The sequence below is a fragment of the Bombus pascuorum genome, chromosome 14 (assembly GCF_905332965.1).
Source record: "Bombus pascuorum chromosome 14, iyBomPasc1.1, whole genome shotgun sequence".
Taxonomy (NCBI): domain Eukaryota; kingdom Metazoa; phylum Arthropoda; class Insecta; order Hymenoptera; family Apidae; genus Bombus; species Bombus pascuorum.
The window spans coordinates 2,188,913-2,214,116 of record NC_083501.1 but is presented as its reverse complement, the minus strand read 5'-3'; the positions used below and the strand labels follow the sequence as shown (position 1 = coordinate 2,214,116).

The 25,204-nt window shown below is 37.3% G+C and overlaps 1 protein-coding gene across 4 annotated transcripts; it reads left to right on the top strand.

Annotated features, from left to right (window-relative positions):
* LOC132914249 (peroxidase) lies at positions 1 to 25,204 on the top strand. Of its 4 annotated transcripts, none has more exons than XM_060973201.1 (14): positions 1 to 178; positions 12,360 to 12,487; positions 15,187 to 15,322; positions 15,434 to 15,627; positions 18,885 to 19,061; positions 19,598 to 19,794; positions 20,372 to 20,567; positions 21,853 to 22,050; positions 22,128 to 22,275; positions 22,399 to 22,555; positions 22,623 to 22,793; positions 23,253 to 23,451; positions 23,570 to 23,675; positions 23,757 to 25,204. In XM_060973201.1, the coding sequence occupies exons 2-14, from the start codon at positions 12,364 to 12,366 to the stop codon at positions 23,860 to 23,862; spliced, it is 2,109 nt and encodes a 702-aa protein (XP_060829184.1). In that variant the 5' UTR covers positions 1 to 178; positions 12,360 to 12,363; the 3' UTR covers positions 23,863 to 25,204. The 4 variants fall into 4 exon arrangements, with proteins under 4 accessions (XP_060829184.1, XP_060829181.1, XP_060829185.1 ...); XM_060973198.1 differs by lacking the exon at positions 1 to 178 and adding an exon at positions 262 to 524; XM_060973200.1 differs by lacking the exon at positions 1 to 178 and adding an exon at positions 1,624 to 1,908.

The window sequence follows — 25,204 nt, the reverse complement described above, 5'->3', positions numbered from 1 at the left end:
ACAACGTGAAACTAAAATTCGTGCAACGAATCGAGATATCAATTACAAACGAAATATTCACATGTTCGAGCACACGAGACAGGCCTAAATACTAACCGTCGTTTATCTCATTTCATGAGTTCGTATCAAGGACGATCCGTCAATTCCCAAAATCCGTAGCCAGTTCGTACGAGGAAAGGTAAGTATGAATATCTGAGAACTACGATCGCATCTCTGTCTCGCTAAAATACCACCACCACGTGCATATGTTTATGACTGGTATAGGGACTATAAATTGATTCAAAGCGAAAACGATTTTCATAAAAGTGGAAGCGCGGGAGGTGAGAAGCGTGGAAGGAACGTCGTTTCTACAACCGACTCGTTTCTATTCCCTCAATTTCTCTTTAGATCGATTATTGTTACGTTCAATTGTTAAAGCGAGGATATCGGCTCTTATACGAGAAGGAGTAAATCCTAAGACGAAAGGCAATTGCTCGAGCGATCGCGTCTTTTTTTCTCAGCATAGTCGACAGGGGAACAATAAGGTGAGTTCATTTTTACCACATATTAAATAACGAACGTATGAATTTTACATCGAGCATACATATACATCGAACATTTTTTAAATTTACGATTCTCTCTGATATATCGTCTTGATCTAACCGCGTAACAAACAACCCCATTATACTTTAATAGAGATTTCCAATACAGTCGACTGGATTTCCACGTTTCGCAATAACAGAAAATTTTATACGATTCTCCGCGGATAAATATGTTTATCGTCTTGTTAAAACGGAATGTTATTATACGACTTTTCCTTCGCACAGTAACCCCACGTTTTCTCTGTTAACGTTGCAATCTTCGCTTCGATTATCGTCGTAGATTATATTTGTCAACAAAAACGTCATTTTTCATCCACCTTAAAATCTACTTTTTGATTAATTTATATCCGGCTGAAATTCCCAATTAACATGTTTCTGAGGTGTCTCGCATATCCTTCCATGCACTGCCAGCGCGTCGAGGGAACCTGTAACGTTTATATTAGTTTTCGTTTTACATTTTACTTACTATTTCCGCTTTTAAATGTGAATAATCTTATTTTCAAAATAGTAATTTTTCCAACTATAGTTAGATAAGATTTTTCTCCAAACGTGATCATCGATCGAGCGAACCCCTACGCCGCGGTTGATGACTCTTTGAAATTGACTCTTCGAAAACGCGAAGCTTGTAAGTTCTTACAGCATTCACGACTAATGAAGATCGTACAACATTTATCGTAAACGATGAGTGGAATTGGCGGGAACATATTACGATCGTACAGCGTACAATCGCCTTTCCAAGTACCTACCGGTTTTAAATATCACTGTTCGAACTAATGTCGGTAATTTTTCAGCAGCCTTGGTAGAACTTTTTTTTGCCTAAAAAAGTAGCGAACAAAAGAACGTTTAAAGAGCAAGCGGTAGGAAGAAATTCTTTGATCCGCGCCTTGATACTGGCAAAAATCGAGCGATAGCGCACGGTCGAAAAGTCAATCGTTACATTATTCAGCGTTTTTACAACGCGATCTATTTAAGAAATAATATCATAAGAAACTGTGATCCTTTCTAAACACGAGTATTAATCATTGGAATGGTATACGGTTCGAGCGGTGCTAAAAATCTTTGTAGACCGAGAGCTTTTGACAGCGTGGGGTACCTGCCGATCTACGATCGTAACTCCTGCACTTTCTCCCACCATTTATAAAGTTCGGCTCATATCTCGCACTCGTTCAGTCGTTCTGCCAACACGTGTTTGGAATATTGGCCGAGAATTGGCAGAAATCGCGTATGAAGTGAAGTTCCGCTCTAATATTACCGATTTTGTGCGTCTCGAACGGGGTTCCAGCTGGTCTGGAAAGTTTGGTGTTTTCGAGCAGCCAAAAATCTTCTGGTGGGTCTCAAGTTTCATTTTCTGTCAATTACGCGACCGCAGATTCGTACGGATCGACCGATTATTCATTGTACCGGTGAATCAACGGTATTTCCACTTTCGATACCGATGCGACCACTTTTTGTTTGCAAATTGTCTTTCTCGAGTATTAAAGTTGCTAATACGATGGATAAAATTGATCCTTCTGGTGGATTTTACGCTACTGCTTTTCAAGATCGATTAAGTTTCTTATCTGCGTATCATTTAGTGGAAGCTTCGATCAGGTAGAATTTACTTCTTTTCGAAATACAGGGTAGAGCTTTCCTTCTGGCGTTCGAAGGTAATACGTGTCTTTTCATACAGATTTCTCTCTTATTTTGTAATTTATTTTACTTTTATCAATTTTACCTGCTGACGTATCAAGGGTTCGTCGTGTAAGTGCTTTTACGTTTGAGCACAATAATTAAACTGGCGAAGGTAATACGTGTCTTTTCATACAGATTTCTCTCTTATTTTGTACTTTATTTTACTTTTATCAATTTTACCTGTTGACGTATCAAGGGTTCGTCGTGTAAGTGTTTTTACGTTTGAGCACAGTAATTAAATTGGTGAAGGTAATACCTGTATTTTCATACAGATTTCTCTCTTATTTTGTAATTTGTTTTACTTTTATCAATTCTACCTGCTGACGTATCAAGGGTTCGTCGTATAAGTGTTTTTACGTTTGAGCACAATAATTAAATTGGCGAAGGTAATACGTGTCTTTTCATACAGATTTCTCTCTTATTTTGTAATCTATTTTACTTTTATCAATTTTACCTGTTGACGTATCAAGGGTTCGTCGTGTAAGTGTTTTTACGTTTGAGCACAGTAATTAAATTGGCGTTGGAAAGAGGTGCTTCGAATGAATAGGGAAAACCTAAGAACGTCCCATCGATGTCAAGCGACAGGTTTATTTTACATCTTTTTTTCCTATTAAATGACTCCTTCATCCTTCTAGTGTTATTACATCACACGACCTCGTATAATAACAAGAAGCTGACAACCTATTGAAAGGAACACAGAACGACTGGTAAATTTATAGTCGTTTACTTTATAATACGAAAACAGACGTGTTACAGACCTATTTGTTTCAAGCAAACAACTACTAAAAATTCATAAATGAAATATTTGTTCAACTTGGAAACTTCGATCTCGCGTAAGTAATACGTTTGTTCGATGAAAGGTCAAACTCTTTCTTTACTTTTAGTATTTTGCGTACTTGAAAAACATTCCAGGCATTCGCCTTTATTTTTATCAGAGTTTAGTAAGCGTGTTTGTTAAGTAAGATCGATGAAACGGTGCAAAAGAATCTTCTCCGAGAAAACGCCTTGCACTTGCCATTTCAGCAGCTACCGTGCGAAGATTCTGGCAATTAAAGGTTAAACAATGCCGAAGCTCAACTACGAGTGCATTCCATTCGACGCCTTAGTCGTATTTGCTCAAATTCTTCTTTGAGCGGGTTATTTCCTATCTTCTCCCTTAAAAGTGAAATACAAGAAGATATCCCCACGAGAATCGAATATTAGAAAAATCGTAAAAGTGAGTCTTGTGTTATACCGAGTTATAATTTTCATTCTAGCTATTCGAAATTCTTTCGCAATTTATTTATATTCGTGTGACGATCGATTTATTTTATTTTTAAATGACACTCTAAGAGTTAATCGTGTTTCGTATAACTCGTAACATTGTAACGCGGCCTCGAAAGTTTCGAGCTTTTTGAATCCTAGGCGCGTGTTGCTGCTCGTAAGATATAACACAATGGCATATAAATATAACGTACAGAGCAATTTATGGCAATAATCTTAGGTCCCGCCCAATTTTTGTTACTATATAATTGGAAATTTGTATGATTCGTGTAACATTCGTAATTCGTTTCCTACACTCATAATTAGCGTCGCGTCGATTCGTTGCATGTCTACTTCTGATGCATCGTTTGGTTTCATGATCGCAATCCTAGAGGAAACGCGCTCAACTGCAAACGTATTTCTTACATAGTAATTAAATGCGTCTATCAAAATTTCAAATTTCCATCAAAACATTAGGCTTGGCTGATTTAATTAACATGCAGTTTCTGCGTTTACATATAAAAATTTAATTTGATTTACATAAAATTGCAAAATCAATATTTCAATACGTGCGATATAATGTAACAATATCAGATTAATGAAGAAGATTACTGGCAGTTTAAATAACCAACAGTACATGTACGTAACGCTATCGTGAATTAATTAATTAGTTAAGAAAAGAATTTGTACTCTTCTGAGAATATATATTATTTCAAATGGATATCCAAAATTGCATAATAAGTTTGTCGTTAAGTACAAACAAACGTTTACGCCGAAATACGAGTACTCCTGAAAATATAATTCCGGCGCGAAACATATTAAATACTATTTGAAGAATGATATTTCAAACTGTCATATCGAACGTACTTGGAACATTAATTACTTTTCATCGCTTCTCTCCTTTGATATGTATCTACTCCGTTTCACTGGTCTATTATTCATTACAATGTCCATCACGAATGCAATTATACAAATGTATTAACGAACTCTTGCTTATCGTATTTTCATATTTTTCATTTTACCAACAACGCACAAGATTCACGGAAAAATAAATAATTTCTAATTTCCAATTTGCAATTACCAGTTACGTACTCAATCTACTAGTCGCTATCTATCTGACTCGGCTCAAATTTACACTTAACGTTTGAGTTACTTGAGCAAGTGAAAAGCACTGATTCGTCCAACGGAGTTCCACCGCGTAAATTAGTTTCCTACGCATCTGTTTGTGTAATTATCGTAAAAAAGAAAAAGGAAAAAAAAAACAGGTGAAATAATTAACCATAGGATTGCACTTCATTTTCTGTGGTCGAAGTTATAGCCAAACGTATCTCTACTTTCTCTTCCTATTATACCAGCGAATTAGCATTTCTTTGATCTTCGCAGAGCAGTTGTCATTAAGGAAATTCCACGTTCACCGTGGACACGCGTCTTGCTCGTTCTGCTCGTTGACTGTTGTTCGAACGATATCGTGACGAAATAGGTATAAAGTTATTGTGAAAATATTTACGCAATAGTACGCGTGCGTTTTAATCATTTTTATATTAGTTTCAGTGTCGTAAGCGTAGTTAATAGGATTTGACAGGAGATTAGTCTTTCTATAGAAGAAACTATTGGTTTTCTAGCGACAGTACCTCGCGTTGATTTTAGAATTTTATTCCTAGAGCGGCTTTCGAATTAACATAGAACGTGTTCTTTTCTCCGTACGATTTGAAGGTCGAGCCTCCGTGAAAGTTGTTTTTGAAAATGCTTTGATAATTCACGTTAGTTCCGGGATGTTACACGTGAACGACCAATGATATTCGTGCTTTATTATACATATGTCTCGTTTTTCGAAGGTAGTCAATCGAGTGTGAAAGTTGTTGGCCTTTAAACGATGAGACTAGATTATATACGGCGAATTTCGAGAAGTGATTACGTGAACTTTACATAATTTACATTTTCTCTAATAGCTGTTACGACTATTCAGGCGTTCTAAGGCTCAGTTAGCAGTCGATCGAAAACAAAATTGTCAGAGCGCTTCCGTCGAAGGTGAAATTAACACGCACCATCGATGATTCATACTAATCCTGAGATTCGATTCGAGTACAAATTTTGCAAGAGTCGAGTGAGTAATGGTGGAATATAAAAACACGACAGCCACGTAGCTGCGAAAATTATGACTTTTGGAAATTACGATGGCACTTGTATTTCAAAAATCCTGACTTTCCTCGTAGACGTTTCAACGATCGTTGAATAAATAACACGTTGGAACAGTCGGCTATTACGTTCGCAATTTGAGCTCTCTGTTTTAAAATTATTCGGCACTGGCACAAACACGCAAAGCAACAAACAGCAGGACTGCGAGCACCAAGCAATTAAATCGCAACTTGGATCCATTTCCAATTTAAGTAAGAGCTTTGAGTCGAAGACGTGTAACCACCTGGAAAGAACAGGTACACCCGGTGACAATGGTTGCCATCGATAATTTGTCAACTGGTAATTACATCCTTTCGTAATTAAGTATCGCACGGACGGGAAATCGTGAAACTGCCAGCAGAAAATAAAAAAGAAACTGGGACACAAATCGCGCCACGTATCGCGTATCAGTGATGGATACCTCGTTTCTCATCGAAGAACCTCATTCTGATTTCCGACCGCAGAAAATTCAGCAGGTAGATTCTCGATCTGCCATCAGGCATCATTTGCCGTTTATCGCGGTTTCGAAACCAGACTCGTTTATGTTATCGGCAAAACTCGTTCGTAACAATGGAAGCTGATCGATACGTAAAAACACGAGCGCTCTTCAATTTTACCGTCGTCGGTTGTTGGTCGAATAGGCGTGACGGGAATGATACCTGGATTTTCATTTGGTCGTTACCTTCTCGTTGGTCTTCGTTGATGGATATCGCGAGATTAAATCTCAGTGGGAAATGGCCAGCTCCTAGCTTTCTTTTTCCGAATTTCTAATTAAACGATAAACGAAAACAAGCGTACTTATACCTCGTAATAATCGCGTAGTTGATATCGATCGATTAAGACGACCTGTAATTAGTCGTTTCATCGTTACACGAGGTGTTGAATGCTTTTATTCGGGTAAACAGCTGGATGTTGCGGTGAGCTGGCTGGTAGGTGAATGTAATTGCTTATAACGACAAGTATATAATTAGTTGCACGGTTTCAGGCAGACAAGCCACGAGATCGGGTCTTTTAATTATCTTCTCAATTAAATGGATAACTGTTAAGGTTATTCAGTGGATGGAATTAAAGAAATGCGTGGGCAAACTGCAAGGTATTGAAAGTATATATATTGTGAATAATAAATTACAAAATATGTAGTACTATGTAAGCCGGTCCAGATCCTCTCGCTAACAACGTTACCCTGAGACTGAAACAACTGCCGAAACCAACGTCGGACGTGTACCGCTTATGGTCTTTCCTCGACGCATTCTTTTGTCTATGCGCTTTCGAAGACCTTAGGCGGTTGAGAAACCGAAGACCAGATGTAGAGTTTTCTCAGAAGTGACGATCACTTCAACAATAACGAACAGTGGATTGTCCGAAGATTTTTACACCTGCAAGTGTAAAGTTTCGATTCGTCGAACATCCGTTAGAAAGCTTAGGTTGTCGAAGGCGAGATTTTGTATTTTGCGAAGAGAATCGGCAACTCTTTCCGATACGATTAAAGGAGCGTTATCATGGAGCAATAAGAAAGAAATTTAGCTCTACTATTGCGTAATCGACTGATAATCGTAAAGTCGCTGGCAGCTAGAAATTATCAAATCGTTAATTCTTTCGCGAGAGTAATCTCGCTTATCGAAACAGGTAGAGAACGGAGACTTTCGTTTGATCGGTGAATGCAAAATTACAGTTATGCAATTAATCTTCATCGCGTGAATTTGCGTGACGCGTTTATCAGAAGCAATAGTTGTAACTCTTGATAATGCAAGAGTTAAGTATAATTCTTGATGGCAGGAAAATTGCTTGTAAATCTTCGTGGAAGAGAATACTTTTCATTTCGCTTAGGAACTCGTACTATTTTATGCGCGTCGAACGAATAGTTCGTTCGAGATTATCAGATAAACGTACTATTTTGTAACGTGGAAGGAGCTTCGAAGAAAAAATCGTTCTTACCTTCAATTTATTCCAACTTTTCGTACTCCGTCTTTCAAATTGTGTTTAACTTCTACTTAATAAAAACGTTTATATTCTTCGTGGAAGAGTTAGATCACGAGTCGAGGACACCAATTCGCGTCCTTCATCTTTAAACAATTTATTATAATTTATTCCAATTATAATAATTACAATGATTTATTTCGATAGCAGAGATATTAATATTACAAGGCTGCGAATTCATACAAAGTTTCTAGCACGCATGGAACTCTTCGATTTTGCAATCCCTTTTAGGTAGACGATTAGGAAACCACATCGCCTCGATGCAAATTTATACATCACAGGCCTATTTCGCGCAACATCCTTTCCAACAAATCATCGTTAAAGCGAAGCGAACAAACTTCCAAGCTCGTTTCTGTTTCTACCATCGCAACGTAATATCGTATTTTAAAAATTCACGCTATGGAAACCATCCGCGAATTATTAAATCTTGAAATTTTCGAAAGACAACATTACGTTGCACACGATACGTTCGCAACGGCCGAAGAATTTGCGTCTCGTCGCTTTCCACAATTTCAAAAGACTCCTTTCAGCTTTTATCCCACTTTTCGTATCAAAGATTCTGCGGTATGCCGCCGACTTTCCACAATACGTGTATACCTCAAGAAATGGTTCTCTTCCTTTAACAGTCCACTTCCTTTGCTTCTGAATAAGTGAAAAGTACTCGAGGATTTCGTGACTTCCTTTGAGAATATCGATAAAGCGATTGCACAATGCCAGTGGACGGAAACAGTGAATCAGCGATCGACTTTCTTATTCTGCCTTTCCTGCTTCGTATCGCCGCGACGTTAATTAATCAGAAAGTTAGAACGATTCGGAAAAGTTCACGAAACGTGAAAAATACTACATTTACATGTTCCACGAGCGGACGTTGCCGAATCACGAATACGACATTGATCGAAACACGGTGATAATAGGCGTGAAACTCGTAACCTTCGCGGCAATGGAAATCGCTTTACGTAATCGCGCAATTACGACGAATGCAACTTCATAACTGTTGAGCTGTTAATTAGCGTGAAAACGCGTGGCAAATTTCCTCGCGGAAAAGCGAGCGAAGAAAGTGGAATTCGCCGGCGCGCGTGCCAATGTCGTGCTTCTATAGTTAAGTCGAAGATTTATCTTTCGCGATGCTGATGTAAAACGTAACTAATTTACAACACGCTTGATATATTTATGAATTAGCAGAAAATGTTTTTTTTTTCTCGTAAGATTAATAGTTGATCCAATCTTGCCGTAATTCTGTTAGTCGATGAAACATACCAAGTATTTGTACACAGGTTGGACATGGTTTGTGCTTATCTTAGACGCAGTCGTTGCTCAAAGTAACGTACGTTGACTCCGACGAAGTCACGTAATTTATCAACGATCGCGTTACGAAGTTGGAACGTTGGCGCAAACATAATTTAACGAGTCAAATTCGCGCGATTTATCCGATAATAAATGCAACGAACGATTCATCGTTTTTCCACGTAAGAGCATCGCGTTTCTTTTCTTTGGCAATGCTTCACGATCCTCGGAGACGTTTCACGCTTCGATTTCGTTCCAACTTCTGACTCGGCAAATGTTTTCCTCCATAATTTTCATAATAACGTTACTGCCGTCGTTCATTTTAGTACTGCAACTTCGCGGTACCTTCCGAAGTCTGGACAAACAAATTGAGGCGGCATTTCTCATCATAGAAACAGTAAGTCGGATTACGAATCAACTGCGGTAATTTAGCGTGTCCAGTTGCGTGATACAAATTACCTGGTCGCAATTACCTTGTCAGTTCACCTCTGGTTTCATCAATCAGACGGGAAATCGATTAGAAAAAACAATTTGAAAAAAAAGAAACTCGCAACGATCGAGTTCCATAAATGGAGAACAGGTTTCGCTTCGGCATGGCATTGCCAAAACAGTGAATCAACAAAAAGAACCAGGGAATTCCTATAGCAGAGATACCTCTTCCGTCTTTTTCTTTAAATTATACAAATTGTAGAAAATTATAAAGTATCCTTTAAATCCTAATGATTTGTATTCCACTGTGCGATCATTATTTTGGAATAATACAGTCTCATATTTCCTGCAAAATGTATAGCAACGCGATCAATTATACATGATCATAATGGCCATCCTCGCTAGGTTTGGTATCCCAATCGATGGGAATAATATTAGATTACAGGCTTTTAAATTTGCAGTTTCGAACCAATCGAATACATTTGTACGTCGAAAGATATACGAACGTCTCGATAGAAATTCGCGAAAAAATTGGTGACACGCAACCGGAAGGCGTTCGCGGCACGCTGCGCACAAGTTGCCGAGTTTCTCGTGCACCGTCACTGCAAAATTGGTCAGCTATGCAACTTTGTTTCGATAGAAAAATGCTCGATATGAAAGTGAGAATAGAGAATCGATCGGTATTTTCGTCGCGTGCTAAGTATTAGGTTGCCGGAAAAGATCCGCACGCTAGCAGCGTTACCCTATGACTGAAAAACCCTGAAGCTAACGTTGGATGTGTACCATTTATAGTTTGCCTTCGACGCAGTCTTTTGTCTAAGCGTTGTCGATGGCTTCGGTGCTTGAGAAAACTAAAGACCAGATGTAGAGTTTTCTTAGAAGTGGCGACCACTTCAACACCCTCCCTAAAACTCTACATTCTTACATACAATCATCTCTTTGTAAATATTTGGAGCTTAATTTCGTCAATGCCTTTCTCTTTACCATAAAAATTAATTTATTACTAAAAAAATGCTACGACAAGACTTAACAGATCATGTAGAGTTTTTCCTTTTTTTACAAGTGACAACCACTTCAACAAGAATTGATCGTAAATAGTCTACCAAATAAAAAGAAAAAAAAAATATTTCAGTAGCAAATCGCGTTTGTCCAAACTGTGGCGATTGAGAAAAATTTTCACTCGCCTGTCCAAGGATATCGTTGAAGAAACAAATACAGCCTTTTTGCGTTATAAAGTTACACCATATTAAGAATCTTATTTATAAGAATGTTAATATATAAGAATTAACGAACGAAATGTTTTTCAAATTACAAAAGAATTCTAAAATTCTATTCTGTAGATCTGGATGATAAAAGAGCTTTAATTGGATATAGCGATATATTATATCTTTTTCAGAAACGTAAACAATGTAAGCGCGTGTATCCGTAATTAGGATACATATTCAGTTGGTTAGTAGGTTGAAATCTCGTAATTATTTCCGTCGCGTCAACCGAGATATATCACAATATTAATGAAACCAGTTTTCCAACCTCATATAGATACGTGACATAAAATATGGCTATGTTAAAAATCTCTCAAATTATTTCGCGTAGTACGTACAGATTGGATGAAAGCTTCGAAGAAAATTTTAATTATTGACAAATTCCGCGATTCATCGTTTATTTTATTTCAGAGCAATTCGAGTCAGTCTCTACGTACATTAATATGCATATTCAGATTACTCTTCCTACGCACTTGAACAGCAATCCTACAACAATCCAAAGCAATTTCTAAACGTTCGATTTTCAAAAAAATGGGAAGCTACTACGGTTTCATAGAATGGCAGGAGAATAAAGATCATGCAAAGTGTACTTGGCTTGCTTATTTACATGCAAAGGATAGTATCGTACATGATCTGAACGTATTTCTGGAATGCATACATTCGCGACAAAATGCACCTAGACGTGTCTCAGGCATTACACGCGTTACCTTCGAAGGTGTCTTTTTTTTTTATCAACAAAAGAAGTACGTATAAAGCGAGATAAGCGCATCGAAATAGCATACATTCAGTAGCACCTGAAATAACCGACAGGCATACGACGTAAACTTTTCAAAACCACGTTTCACGAGACGGGTGAAAATAACGTTGAACAGGAGTAACGTCCTTCGCGGCATCATCGTGACGGAAAGTCAGTCGTTGCATATCGTTGTATACCGAAGCAATCATTGACAAGTCACAGTAATTGTTCAGAGTTCCTCGGCATCTTAGGCGATCGTCATCCGAACTTATAGCGCGAATCAAAAATGTGTCGACCACAAGTCGAACTTGTAATCGCGAATCGCGAACCGCTAATTTAATAATCGCGAGTCCTACGTTAAGTGTACACCTTGAATATATTATAATAAATTTGTTTTGTTAAATTTACACAAGTGTTTCTTCCTCTCGCTATCACGATCCGTCATCTCGTATCTAGGTATACGTATAAGCATCTTGCTATCCTGAAAGTAGAATGTTCCGCTTATATTCAGACAACGTTCATCGTTGCAACGTTTTCCACCGCAACCGTCCACCGAACCCTGTTGAGAACTATCAACTAAGCGTGTCGTAAACCAGTTGCCTCGAAAATAACTGAGATTCGTAGAAGAAATTCGATATCTCGTTTATCGTTTGATCATATCGATGTTTGATAAAAATTTAGATCGCTTAGATATTATTTTATTTACTACATAGTACAGAATTACATAAAAGATATAACTTAGAAAACACGAAGCTGGTACCCCGCTGGGAGTAGCCACCCACATGCTATATTTGTTTTATTTTATTTTTTTATTTACCAATGAGATATAATACTTTACCAAATGTCCTTCAGGACAAATTGTAAAAACCAAAATAAAATAAAAAAAAAAAATAGTACAGAATTAAGAAATACTTTGAACAAGTATATTAATTGATGGAAATTTTTGATATTTTTCAGCTTCCACTTACTAATTTCTTAATACGATCTCGACCTATATTTCAGAAACATGAAGGGACGAAGAGAATGGCGGACTGTAGCAACTTTCCTGGTTCTGTTAGTAACAAAAGAAGCAAGCGTAGTGAACGGCAGGAATATCACGGCCGGAGATGAGGAATTCTCAGAAAATACAGGTAAGGCTCTTCGATACAGTTCCCGCGACATTTTCTCAGCTATTTAAAATCACGAGCTTGCGATCGTAATAACTCAAACGATAGTCACTTTTTAGACGCGCAATGAGCGTAATTTAGCATCGTAAACCTATATTTGCGCTGCAATTCTTTCACGAGTTACTACAAATTGACATAACGTTTTATCGACACTTTCAAATATTTGAAAACTACGTGCTATACGTTATTTATTACAACCAGGTGTTGCACATTAAACGATAGGAATTCTCAACTGAGAAAGAAACTAAACACTCGAGTGCATGTGCCGCACAATGCCAAGCATTTTCTATTATGCATTAATTTCTTATATTTCCCGGAACAAAGATAGAAAAAGAATTACTAGCAAATAGCAAATAACCAGACATTGAGAATTAGAAAAGAAATACAGGAAATCTTGTTAAATCAAATTAATTTGTTTGCAAAAAATTCTTTAAAATAATAATATCAAACGGAAGCTGAAATATTATCGACAAAGGCAATAAGAGAGTAGAAAACGAAGAAAACATCGAATATATTATATGCTACGTAACATTGCAAACGTTAATAACGGCATACGTATTCGTACGTAGACGCTAATACAAATTCCTGTTGCGTCGAATGGTTATTCAATAACTAATCGATACTTGGTTAGTGATACTTTCGAATAAAGTACCGATAATCAAGAGCACGCGTGCAACGCAAAGAAAAAACCTGGATCGATATCGGAATTAACCCAAATTTATCGTAACATATACTTATACTTAAACTGACCGCAATTCATAGTACGTATATGGTCAGGCAAATTATATAGCGTGTCTGCCTAATGAAGCGACATTCTACTTCTTGGAATATCAGATACATGCTAAACATTTATGCGCGTTTCGCAATGCTCAGCGTGTTTTTACGTCTCTACGAGGTTCCAGCTTTTCCTAATAATCAATTAAAACGACAGCGTGAATCGTGCCAAGGGACAGGAACACAGGAAGAAAGAGGAAAAAACGACACACTTGTACGCGTTCCTTTAAAGCGTTAGACGTTTTCTTCGTACGTTGTGTCTGCTTTCTCGAATAGCAATTAAAGCGTTGATAAATCAAGGCAAGGGATAAGAGCACGCAGCGAAAGGAACTAGGGCAACTTGTTCATTGTGCAACAAGTGGAAGTTAAAAACGAGAAACCGTTCGCCAGATAGAAAACGATTGTCTCCTCGAGTATTGTAGTACGCCGGAATATCGGTAACTTTTTTCCAGAAACGTTTCTGTGGTCACAGGCGAAAGTATCGTTCCTACGATATTTACTTCGCGGTATCCTTAGCACGCAACTCGATATTACCACCGGAGGAGCAGATTCACGCGACTCGCTGCTGACAAATCAAAGCGCTACTTAGAAAACCGATGCCCGGATACGGGACAGGAGCGCAGCATCCACAACGGTGTAAATAACAGGGCGCGAGCAATTTGGCCACCGTCCAAAGCGATACTCGCTGCTCTGATTGAAATTCAAATTCGGCCAAGAGTTTAGCAAGTGCCCTATAGTCAACGTACGCAGTTGACTAGGTTCGTTCGTTTGCCGAGTTGGCTGCGCCAGCACCGATAAGATCTGTCTCGTTGGTATAACATTTATCGTTCCGGCTAAAAGCGGTGAAAGGCATCGGGCCGTAGCAACGAACGTGTTTCACGATCTATTACGTCGACATTGAATCCCTACGATTTTCCATGTAACGCAAGCTGCCGGCTCGATGTTATGCGCGAGATAAACGCGTAAGAAATTCACCAGTCATCGAACAAGTACCTGCATACATCGCTGTAAGTAGAATAGGTAGAAATAGATAGAAATCGAACGCTGATCCATGCGTGGCATCTTCGTCGTGAGAAAACGGGATTACCCGCACCTGATACATGTGGATATGCGAAGAACACGATAAAGCCGGTATTAATAAATCCCTTTATCCTGATTAGAATGATCACTGTTACGCACTGGTTACCGAGGTTCCGGGTAAACGAGCTGGGAAACAAGTTAGCGGATCGAAAGGCATGATTTAATTACAACACGCTCTCAGATCAACACAGAGATGGCCAATGCACAGGATATTAATTGATCAATAGGGCTATATCAACCAGAATATTAATTAGTCATTATAGCGTTGAATGTAATAGAAACACTGGCGAATATAGAACGCGCATGATACGTATTGGCTAATGTAAAATTCGTGTTCTCGATCTAGATATGGCTGAAACCGCCGAGTAAAATTATCGCGCAACGATCGTTCGATTCTGTGCATTTATTTTGATCGTATCGCAAAATATCTTGATTTCTTTATTGAAAATTGTATTTCCGGCAAATACCGCGGGTCACTGGCAATTGCTAACTCGCGAACGAAAGTGTCAGAGTATGTTCAGCGCGTTATAATATTTCCATTTTCTCCTTTCGTATTTTGGAAGGAATTCTTGAAGGAAATGCACGTAACGGCGGTACGCGGACGATTTTCGTGTCTCGCTGTATCGTGTAAAATCAACTAACGTTACAGTTGAAGTTTACGTAACGTACTAATTAATGTTAAATCCAAATGGATCGCGTTAACTAATTTAAAGTAGTCGTGAAAAATAAAATCCAGGGATCTACACAGAGTCACGTAACCTACGTATTAGCCAATTCAGTTTCTAATCGGTATCTCATCTTTCTTTCAGGAAACAAGGAGAAACTGTCGGATTTGGAAGGATCGGAAACAACCTACACCTTTAGTTACACGAACGGTTTTGAAAATGCGTATGATTCATTTCCTTATTCTTCCCAAACGTATACCTCTAATTTCCCACAGAGTAGGTACGTATCAAACGAATCGTTACTATACTATAGTATGCGTATAAACGCAGTTAAATTCGTGTTTTATCGGCGCAATTATAATAAAGAGTAACTTTATCCGTGCAATTTAAGCGTATCGTTCGACATTGGGCGAAACACAACGTTTGATATTCATCGAGAGATCAGGTGCGGAGATGCTTTCCCGCGCGTTTGCGAAGAAACGAGATATCGAACGTACGATGGCTCTTGCAACAATCTACGGAATCCCACGTGGGGTATGGCAAATACGAGATACGGCCGGCTATTGCCACCAAATTACGGAGATGGTAAGAACGAATGAGATTTAATTCGCAACGATTCCACTTCTTCGTTCCAGCTTCCTGCGCTCTATAAAAACCAAAAAGATATATGACACGTAACGTTCGATAAAATTGTTGAACGAACCGTTAAATTAAATTTTAAACGCGCCTTTCGCCGGTTTATATTTATGCGTTATTCAATCGTTTTTTTTATCGCTATTTTCCTGATTTATAGAGAAAAAAATGTACTTCCGTAAACGATATAAAATTCAGCGAACGTCACTTTCACTGTCTACGGTTCGACTTAATTCGTTCTGACGCACGCCGTCAGTCAACGTTTTACTTAACAACTACCAACAATTATTCACGACGATCCGCTTATTACGCTAACATAACGAACGCTTTTTTCTCCACTGTTAGTCGATTTCCCCTGTCAAACGTGGTAAGGCGTGTTCCAAACAAAAAGCTCCGCGACGACTGTGAGAAGGTTTCGACGAAATTGAAACGCCTTCTTCTGTCACATTTTTTAACCAATTACGTTACGTAAGTGGTCTTTTGCTAAATTTCTTTTCTCGTACGTTCCTTTCCTTTGTGTTTACAGTTTTAAGATACTTTCTCACGCACACAAAATTATGACATAATTACGTAAGTATAGTTGACGAGGTACAAATGAAAACGTAATTCGGAGAATCGTACGACTTCCTGACGATTAAATCCTCGAAATATCGTGCTACTTCATTTCCATCGACGTAATGCTTCGGAGAACTTGCAGTCGAGGCAAATTCTCAGCAATTTTTTCTCGAAACTGACGTCGATCGGTACAATTCCTTCCAGCGGTCACGCTTCACTTCGCTTTGTAACGAAACGAACAAAAGACCCGACGAAATTGTTCCACGCCAACGACGTCTTACGTGGATCGTGATACAAAATCTGCGATTTCCTCGGATCAACGATATTCATCCGTGAATAGATTTTTATCACGTATGAAGATAAAAAGGAGAAATACGAAATTACGATCCGATTTCCTTTAGCCACTCGAACTTGATTCGCATAGTCGTAATAATCTTTGATGCCAGACACGTACAAAATCTGCAGTAATATCATTATTTTGATATTCATTCGAATCGATTACGTCGAGATTACCTTCTACCAGGATTTATGAAGAAACAAATCGTATCGTACCTGGCAACCTCGATTATTTTTCAGGAACGTAACGCGTTCGGACAGATAAACAAATTCACTAGCGATTGCTCGGATACGGAAGGTGAGATTTCAGATAAGTGTGCATTTTTACACGTAGAAACGAGCATGACGCAAAAAGTAAAAATGTTTTTCTAATATTTTGTTACAAAATTATAGCACATAGTTCTATGGTACAGTATTGCCACGAATGTAAATAAACCGAGATAAAATCGGAAACAACTTATTTATTATTTACTTCGTGCTTCGATTTCGAGATTGTTGCACATTAACGGAATTAACAAACTGCTATAATAAATTGGATTATTAGATGTTGATTACTTTTATCCTTAAAAAAACCTGATATTATTTCATATAAAAAAATGTTGTTATTACTTCCATCGATTGATTGTACCATTGATCAGGGCAAGTGAAAACAGACTCTGATTTTGTATAGTACGATAACAACAACGTTGACACTTTGCTTTCATTACCTTCATTAAGGAACTCAGCTGTAAACCTGTCATTATCGTCGAATACGACGAATTGGTAGCGTGTCGAACGTAAACTACGTGATATAATTCGCTTCTATCAAAAGTGGAAATATCGTTTTGCATTATGGAGTTTCTTTCCTTTTTATACGCATAATTTGGTGCATGGGCAATGAAACTTCCTGTTGTTCGTACGGTTAACGTTCAACGACGTCTCCCATGACAAATACCGACTTTCACACAAGCTTGTTTCCATTTCAACGATATAAACGCAGCAAATGTGATTCGCACGCTTAAGTAGGAACTAGTTCTCCTTCTCGTTTATAAACTTTACAACGTTGATACGCACGAACGTACGAAACCGTTCTGAAACTTTCATACATTTTTATCGCTACCCTTTCATTTTCGACAGTCCAATAAATGCCTACTACCTTATCTATCCGCGTGATGAAATATTTTAATTAAACATCCAAGTGAAATTTATGTAACAGGAAATTAGATTCGTATCGTACGTAATTTATAGCCCTATCACATTTTTGAACAGTTATGTTACGTGAAAACTACCACGTGCCACCGACTCTTTCCATCAAAATCAAGTTGTTATTTCGAAGGATTTCAATCATCCTAAAATTTCACCTCGAGTTCTTCCAGTCTCGTCCGAATATTTCCGTTATAGATAGATCGCTAGGATTCGATACTCGTGTATCATGGCAATTTTTCATTCTGTCGTAATTATTAATCGTTTAGTAACCGTTGATCAAAGGAGAGAATTTAACGATCAGCGTGCTATTTCGTAAAATTTAAGCTTCTCAGGGACGACGTTTCTTACACGCTAATCCGATAAAATTGCTTAAGAATGTCACATAGGATAATGATATTAACCTTTACGACGACAGTTTTAACATTCTCGGTTGTTGGATGGGGAAATAACTGTACAAGGAAATATCAAATCACGATGTAGTGGAAATACCGTGGAAGTACCGATGCAAGAATGACGAATGGACCGCATCCCGTTTTATTACACGATCGTTGATGAACACTGTGATTTCGCGACAAACAAGTTTTGCAATTGTTCGACTTCCCTAAAAGGAATTAGTATGTGTGCGATCTACGTTACCCACGCCGAAGCGACTAATTAAGTCACAGTGTTTTACGATCGTTCGTGTCTAAATGAAAAAGTGTTCGCGACACCTGCTAGTTACGACACGCTCGTAAATACACGTTCGTTAGTCCTTAGGTTTATCTAACTTTATTATAGTTATTAAATTTTTATATTCTTCAAACTTATATTTATTTATAACAGATTACATACGTGGTACGAGGTTTGAACAACGTTAGTTAAAAAAGGATATCGAGTATCGTGAAAGAAATAAGGAGGCAAGAAAGTCTATATAGAAATACATTTACAGAAATTGAACGCAAAATATGGAGAATGTTTGTCAATTAAAAATGATGTAAAAGTTAATGCAATGGAGCTTGCGTTCGATTTTGCCAACGATACGAGTCGAATGAAATTCCAAAAGCAAGGAATTCGTATTACACGCATACATATATCACCTTCGTGCGCTTTCTGTTACTATACCATAGTCGCTATTAAACGTTTAATTTATGCAGGAATACGATCGCCCACGAAATCAGTAACTGGAGCAGAATTACCACTTTCTCGATTGGTTAGCTATACGTTATTTCCCAAAGTCGATATCGATGATTCCGTATGGACGCTGGTAGCGATGCAATGGGGACAAATTATTACTCACGACATGGCTATGATCGACGGAACTACTCAATCAAGTAAATTTCAACTTTTCATCATCTCTTTTCGTCATAAGTTCACTTTTCGTTTCTATGTTTGTTTTTACCTTGCTGAAACTTGAGTCATTGAAATAAAATTCTAGTTAGCGTCCGATTAATCGAGCACCTGCGATTAAAACGAACATTTAATTACCAAGCAAAAGTATCGATTAATCGGCGATAAATCACGGCTTATTAAATCGTTCTTAAAACTGGTTTAAAGTTAAATGTTACATTTCGATAGAGTGCTTTCCTACTTTTAAAAGCGTACGTAGGCGCCTAATCTAAAACATTGCGACTAAATTACGTTCTAATCTTAACGAAAGGTTAAAGCGCAAAGAGAAAAAGAGAAAAAAGGAAAAGGACAGGAATAAGCCGAGGAGTATCGTATAGCAAAAATATTAAAAATTTTTTATCACCACACGTTCTTCATAGTAGCTTTTTTGCGTATAGGAAATATTAATAGAATATTTCAAAATTATATCGACCTTATCGATATCCAATTGCCTTACTTTTAATTAACTTTTATGCAACAGAACCACACACGACGCAATGCTGTACCGAGGATGGGCAATTGATAGACCCGTTGTCGCTTCATGGTAAATGTTATCCCATAATTATACCTTACGATGATCCCACCTACAGCAAGGCCAATATAAGATGTCTCAACTTCGTTCGTAGTACAACCGACCTTGACCGCGCTTGTGCATCTCAATACAAACCAGCAGAACAGGTTTGCTATTTCTTATACTTGATAGGTTTAGTCGTTCGTTGCTTCATTTATTACTTCATCCACGGAAATCGAAAGTAATCTTCAGGAACACGAAACGACGTGTTCGGTTCGTGAAAATATTGAGAAACATAATCAGTTCGCATAAACATAGATACGAAAGCATTAGTTATCTTTACTCGAACGGACGTATCAATCGTTCTATCGATTACCGATGCACCGTGCCGCACTATCCTTCACGGTCTACAAATTATTTTGATTCTATCGTCGATGATTTAAGTGTAATACAATGTGTATCTGATTGAGGATATAGGAATCGAAGAAACGAAAAATGAAAGAAGAGGGAAACTAATTTTTGGATTAAAATCATATTCGTTCTAAAAAAAAAATAAATTCCTCCAAACTCGTAAAGCTCGAAATTACAATTTTTTTAATTTGTCCGGCCACGGCGGCTGTAACATTTGGTTGAAGAAACTTTAAACTTCTTTTCGCAGAAAACTCGTTTTAATTCTTTTCTTTAAGCGCGCGTTCTACTCGGTCCCCCGTGGAATTTCAGAATGTCGTAAAATAAATCTTTCAGTTAAACATCGTGACGCATTTCTTGGATCTCTCTCTGGTTTATGGATCCAGTGATCAGCTGGCGACTAGTTTGCGAGCCGATGTCGGCGGCCGCATGAACGTCGAGATACGAAGCAACAGAGAATGGCCACCTATGGCAGCCAACAAGAGCCAGTTTTGCGAAACTACGGATCCTAACGAAATTTGCTATGAGGCCGGTAAGCATTGGCGAAATCACGCTGCGACAATACGATTGCAATGAACATTTGTAATCGAATGTCCATGTCTAATAGGCAAGAAATCGGTATGCAATCGGTTATCAAAAAACCGAAGGAATTATCTTCATTAAAAAATCACTGACAGCTTTCAATTAGAACGCTTAATGGGTATTATACCGATATCTAGTTAACTGATCAAAAATTGAACAAATAACCGATCGAACAAACGATTCTAATAATTATTTTCCCGTAGCGATTAAGATGTAGAATGGTCGATAGCGTTAATTGTGTAATATGAGAATAAAATTCATTAACATCTTCTTACCACGTTCAATGACACGTTGTATTCGGGTAATTTCATATTCAGATTGAACGCTCGCGTGTCACTCGTCTTATCATTTGCTTATGTACTAAAACTGTTAACTTCTCGAACAGGTTGTCTCACTGACCATTAAACATAATCTTTAATACGTCAAGTACTGTTAAGCATTGACTAATGGCCAAGTTTTGAGCGACAGCGTTATACGAGGCAATGTTCTGATTAAAAGATACCTTTCGAAGATAAAGAAATTTATAGCCGCTAATTATTAAGCGAGCATTGGTTAATGAAAGAAAAAAATATTATATGCATAGCTTGATGGTAAACTTGTTATCTTGAAAATCTAGTATATCGCATTTAATAATTAAAGCGCAGAAGTAATTAATTATCTTGAGATTACCAGCGTTTATGAGTTCATAATTCATAACTATCAATATGATGTTAGTGAGAGTGGTTCTTGTTACTTGAGTAAAATATTTTCCTAGACAGCTGTACGGTGTAATTGGCACCGTTGATTATTTATTACATTCTTTAAATTCATTTTTTTTTTTGCAATTAAATATACCCTTTCTTTATCACGTTAGAAATTTTTATTAGACAAATGTAAGGATTTATAGTTATTTAAAATTCTTGTTCTAGGTGATTACTCTATCGCATTACATTGACTTGCTGTTCTTTCTAAAACAAAGATTTCCTTGTTAAATCTGTTTCATAAGTGGTAACCGCAGTATGTATTTCTTATATAAGTCGTTTTCGAAAATTCTATTGTTTGTTATTAGCTAAATAACGCTGTAATTAAAAGATTTGAAATTTTTATTTATCCTCTTTGCCCTGTTATTGTATTATCTCCTTTGTATCGTAACCCAATGCGTATTAAAACATTCCGCTTGTAGTTAATAACATGCCAGACGTGTTTCATGTATCTTCGTTGTTCGTTATTAACGAACGATTCGATTTTTATTTCAGGAGACACGCGAGTTAATCAAAATCCCCAGCTGACTATTTTGCAAATAATACTGCTTAGGGAGCATAATCGCGTCGCTGATGCTTTAGCTCGTTTAAATCCATATTGGACGGACGAGACGATATTCCAAGAGGCGCGGCGTATTGTAATTGCAGAACATCAACACATTTCCTATTACGAATGGTTGCCAATATTTTTAGGTAACGTTATATGTTCCTTACATTAATAAATATCTGATTAGTCGATAATTAATATTATGTAAATATCGCGTTTCTAGGCATTCAGGCCACGTATGGTAATAAGATTTTGTACAACACCAAAGACTATGTAAACGACTATGATAAAAATGTAAATCCAAGTGTTCTGAACGAACATTCGAACGCAGCTTTTAGATATTTCCATTCCCTTATCGCCGGCTACCTCAAGTAAGTGCAGTAGTATTATCACAGTTGATATAACGATGTTCCAATAGCATTGGAACAAAATAGACTCGTTGGAAAGCGAAAAAGATTAAGAAAATTTTGTTTTACTCGTTTCGCGAATCTTAGCTTGGTGAACGAGCACCGATTTTCAAACGGTGCCTTGAGGCTGAGCGATCACTTCAACAAACCAGGAATTATCGAAGAATGCAACAATATGGACGATTTGACAAGAGGCATGTCTTATCAGCCAGAAAAAGCCAGCGATCAATTCTTTGACGCGGAGGTACATGAAACGTTTAAACGAATCGCGATCGAGATAAGTCAAACCTTTCAACTTTCACATATTTCAGATCACGGAATTCTTATTCAGAAGCGACAGACCACTGGGATCTGACCTTCGCGCAAAAGATATTCAGAGGGATCGCGATCACGGCCTCGCGTCATACAACAGCTACCGCGAATACTGCGGTCTACCCAGAGCGAAATACTTTATTGACTTCACGGATTATATTTCTTCCTCGGTAGGTAGATATTTTCCAAAGAGGAGATCCAAAATTGCCAATAAGTTTGGTTCGAAACTTCCGAAATACGATAAAACGCAAATATTAGTTCGAAATGTACGAAATATTCGTTGTTCGCAGATGAAATAAACGTGTTCCCTTCTCGTCGGAATAAGTATATTTTAACGAGACTACCGGAATTACGAAACGATCGTGCAACATCGTTTGTTCAGTCTTACAAAGAGCAGCTATAATCAAGATCCAAGATAATTTATTTGTTACACAGTTCATAGTAGGATTTCACGCTATATTTCTTTGCATTTCTATTGCGTAATAGGGCAGAAGTTCACGATGAATTACACGTATTATATAACGAAGCCGTGATAAATTCTAATAAAATGATACAATTATCATTGTGAATTGATATTGGAATGATATTATCACGTAACAGAATATATACGATAATTTCTCTATTTATAGAACGTGGCAAAGTTGTCCGAATTGTATCCCAGTCCTGATGACGTCGAACTGACTGTCGGAGGATCGTTGGAAGAACATGTGTCGGGTACACTTTCCGGTCCTACGTTCTTGTGCATTCTTGTCAAACAATTCTATAAAACACGAGTGGGTGATCGTTATTGGTACGAAAGAGGTGACCACCAATCAGCGTTCACTATAGGTAAATGTTTCATGTTCTCGTCAATTTCACTATTTCGCAGCTAATAGATAAAGATTCTCAATTTCGAGAGAAAGATTTTTCAAAGATTTACAAGCGTGCGACTTCTATGCTTTTGCAGAGCAATTGAACGAGATTCGAAAGGCCAGTATATCAAGATTATTCTGTGATAATGGCGATCACATCACGAGCATGCAACTAAAAGGCTTCCGGAAAGTATCTGCATCGTAAGTTTTCTATTTCTATATCACGATACGCCTCGTGCTTCGATAACTGCCCCATTCAATAAGTCTTTTCGCTAATTTCAGTAATCCTATCACGACTTGCGACAACATTCCATCGGTAGATCTTTCGCTGTGGAAGGATTACGCCCCGGAACTGACAAATCAAAAATACACCATACCCTCATTTTAACAGATAGGAACGATCGACAGTCTCCACGGAATAATTTTCGTATTACCAAATATCAATCCGTTAAATACAATTTAAACGATACACATACGCCTGAAGTATTATCGATAGTTAACGTACAATTGTAACAGTTTATGTAATTATATTGTGCCTTACGTTCTATTAATAAAATGCATTAATTTTTTTAATTTAGTTCGAGCTTCGATATCTTCAAAAAATCGGAAAATTAAAGCGGTTCATAAGGGAAAAGATATGTTTTAAATGTACAGCCTAGATCACGGTGTCTACAATTTTTTATTACATTGTTTAACGTTGGTAATGCGTTTACTCGTACATACAGAACGTTACTGTCTGCTATACCAAACTGAACGCTTAAACATTTCTTTAAGTGAACAAAAATTCGTGCTTTTTCTATATGTCTTTTCAGCTAAATTTAAAGAACGTTTAATCCGATATAACAGATGACAAAATTGCAATGGGGAAAAATATGCGTGATCTTACGTGTTTGAAATCGCCGGCAGATCGACATTTTCCAATAACGTTTGCAAGTAATGAATTGACATGTCGTGTAATATCGGTGGTTCCCATTCGTAATCGCTGAAACAATTTACGATATCGTACAAATATCGGTATCGGCGATAGATAAGAGATTAAACTTAAGATGAAGATAGCTTCCAAAAAAAAAAAAAAAAAAAAAATAAACTTGACATAGTTCAATTTATTTCAACTATTTTTTCAGTTCAGAAAAAAAGATACTAATTGTTTGTTGATTACGTGAAAAATTTGTATACATGAAATTTTCTAACATATAATGTTACGATATTCATAATTATCTTATTATCAGCTTATTTATAATAAAACGAACGTGGATTTTATATGTACATCGTAAATTGTGTATATCGAGTAGATTATTATTATAATATCGTAGATTGTTAGAAAAGAAACGATTCAGAAAATTGAATGATGCTTATGTTTGACTCGTAAAGTCATCGTAATGAAAGAAGAGAAACATTCTGTCGTGATTTATTGAAGTTACGATGCTTTAATTTGCCACATGATATTACTGTATGCTTTATCAAGTCACCGTTTATTTGCAATATATTCTGGCGTAAAATGGAATTTACGACTTATCCCAACACGTTCAATAAACTTTCTTATCTTATACATGTTTACGACCGTCTGAGCAACGTTTCCTATTAAGGAACGAATATCGAATTAATCTCGAAACGATCGCACTCAAAGGGTTCACAATCAAAAAGTTTCGGAACAAAATTCTTATCGAGAATATACGTTATTTCAAGCGTGTAAGATTTCATGTAAAATTAAATACAGATAGTATTTAAAA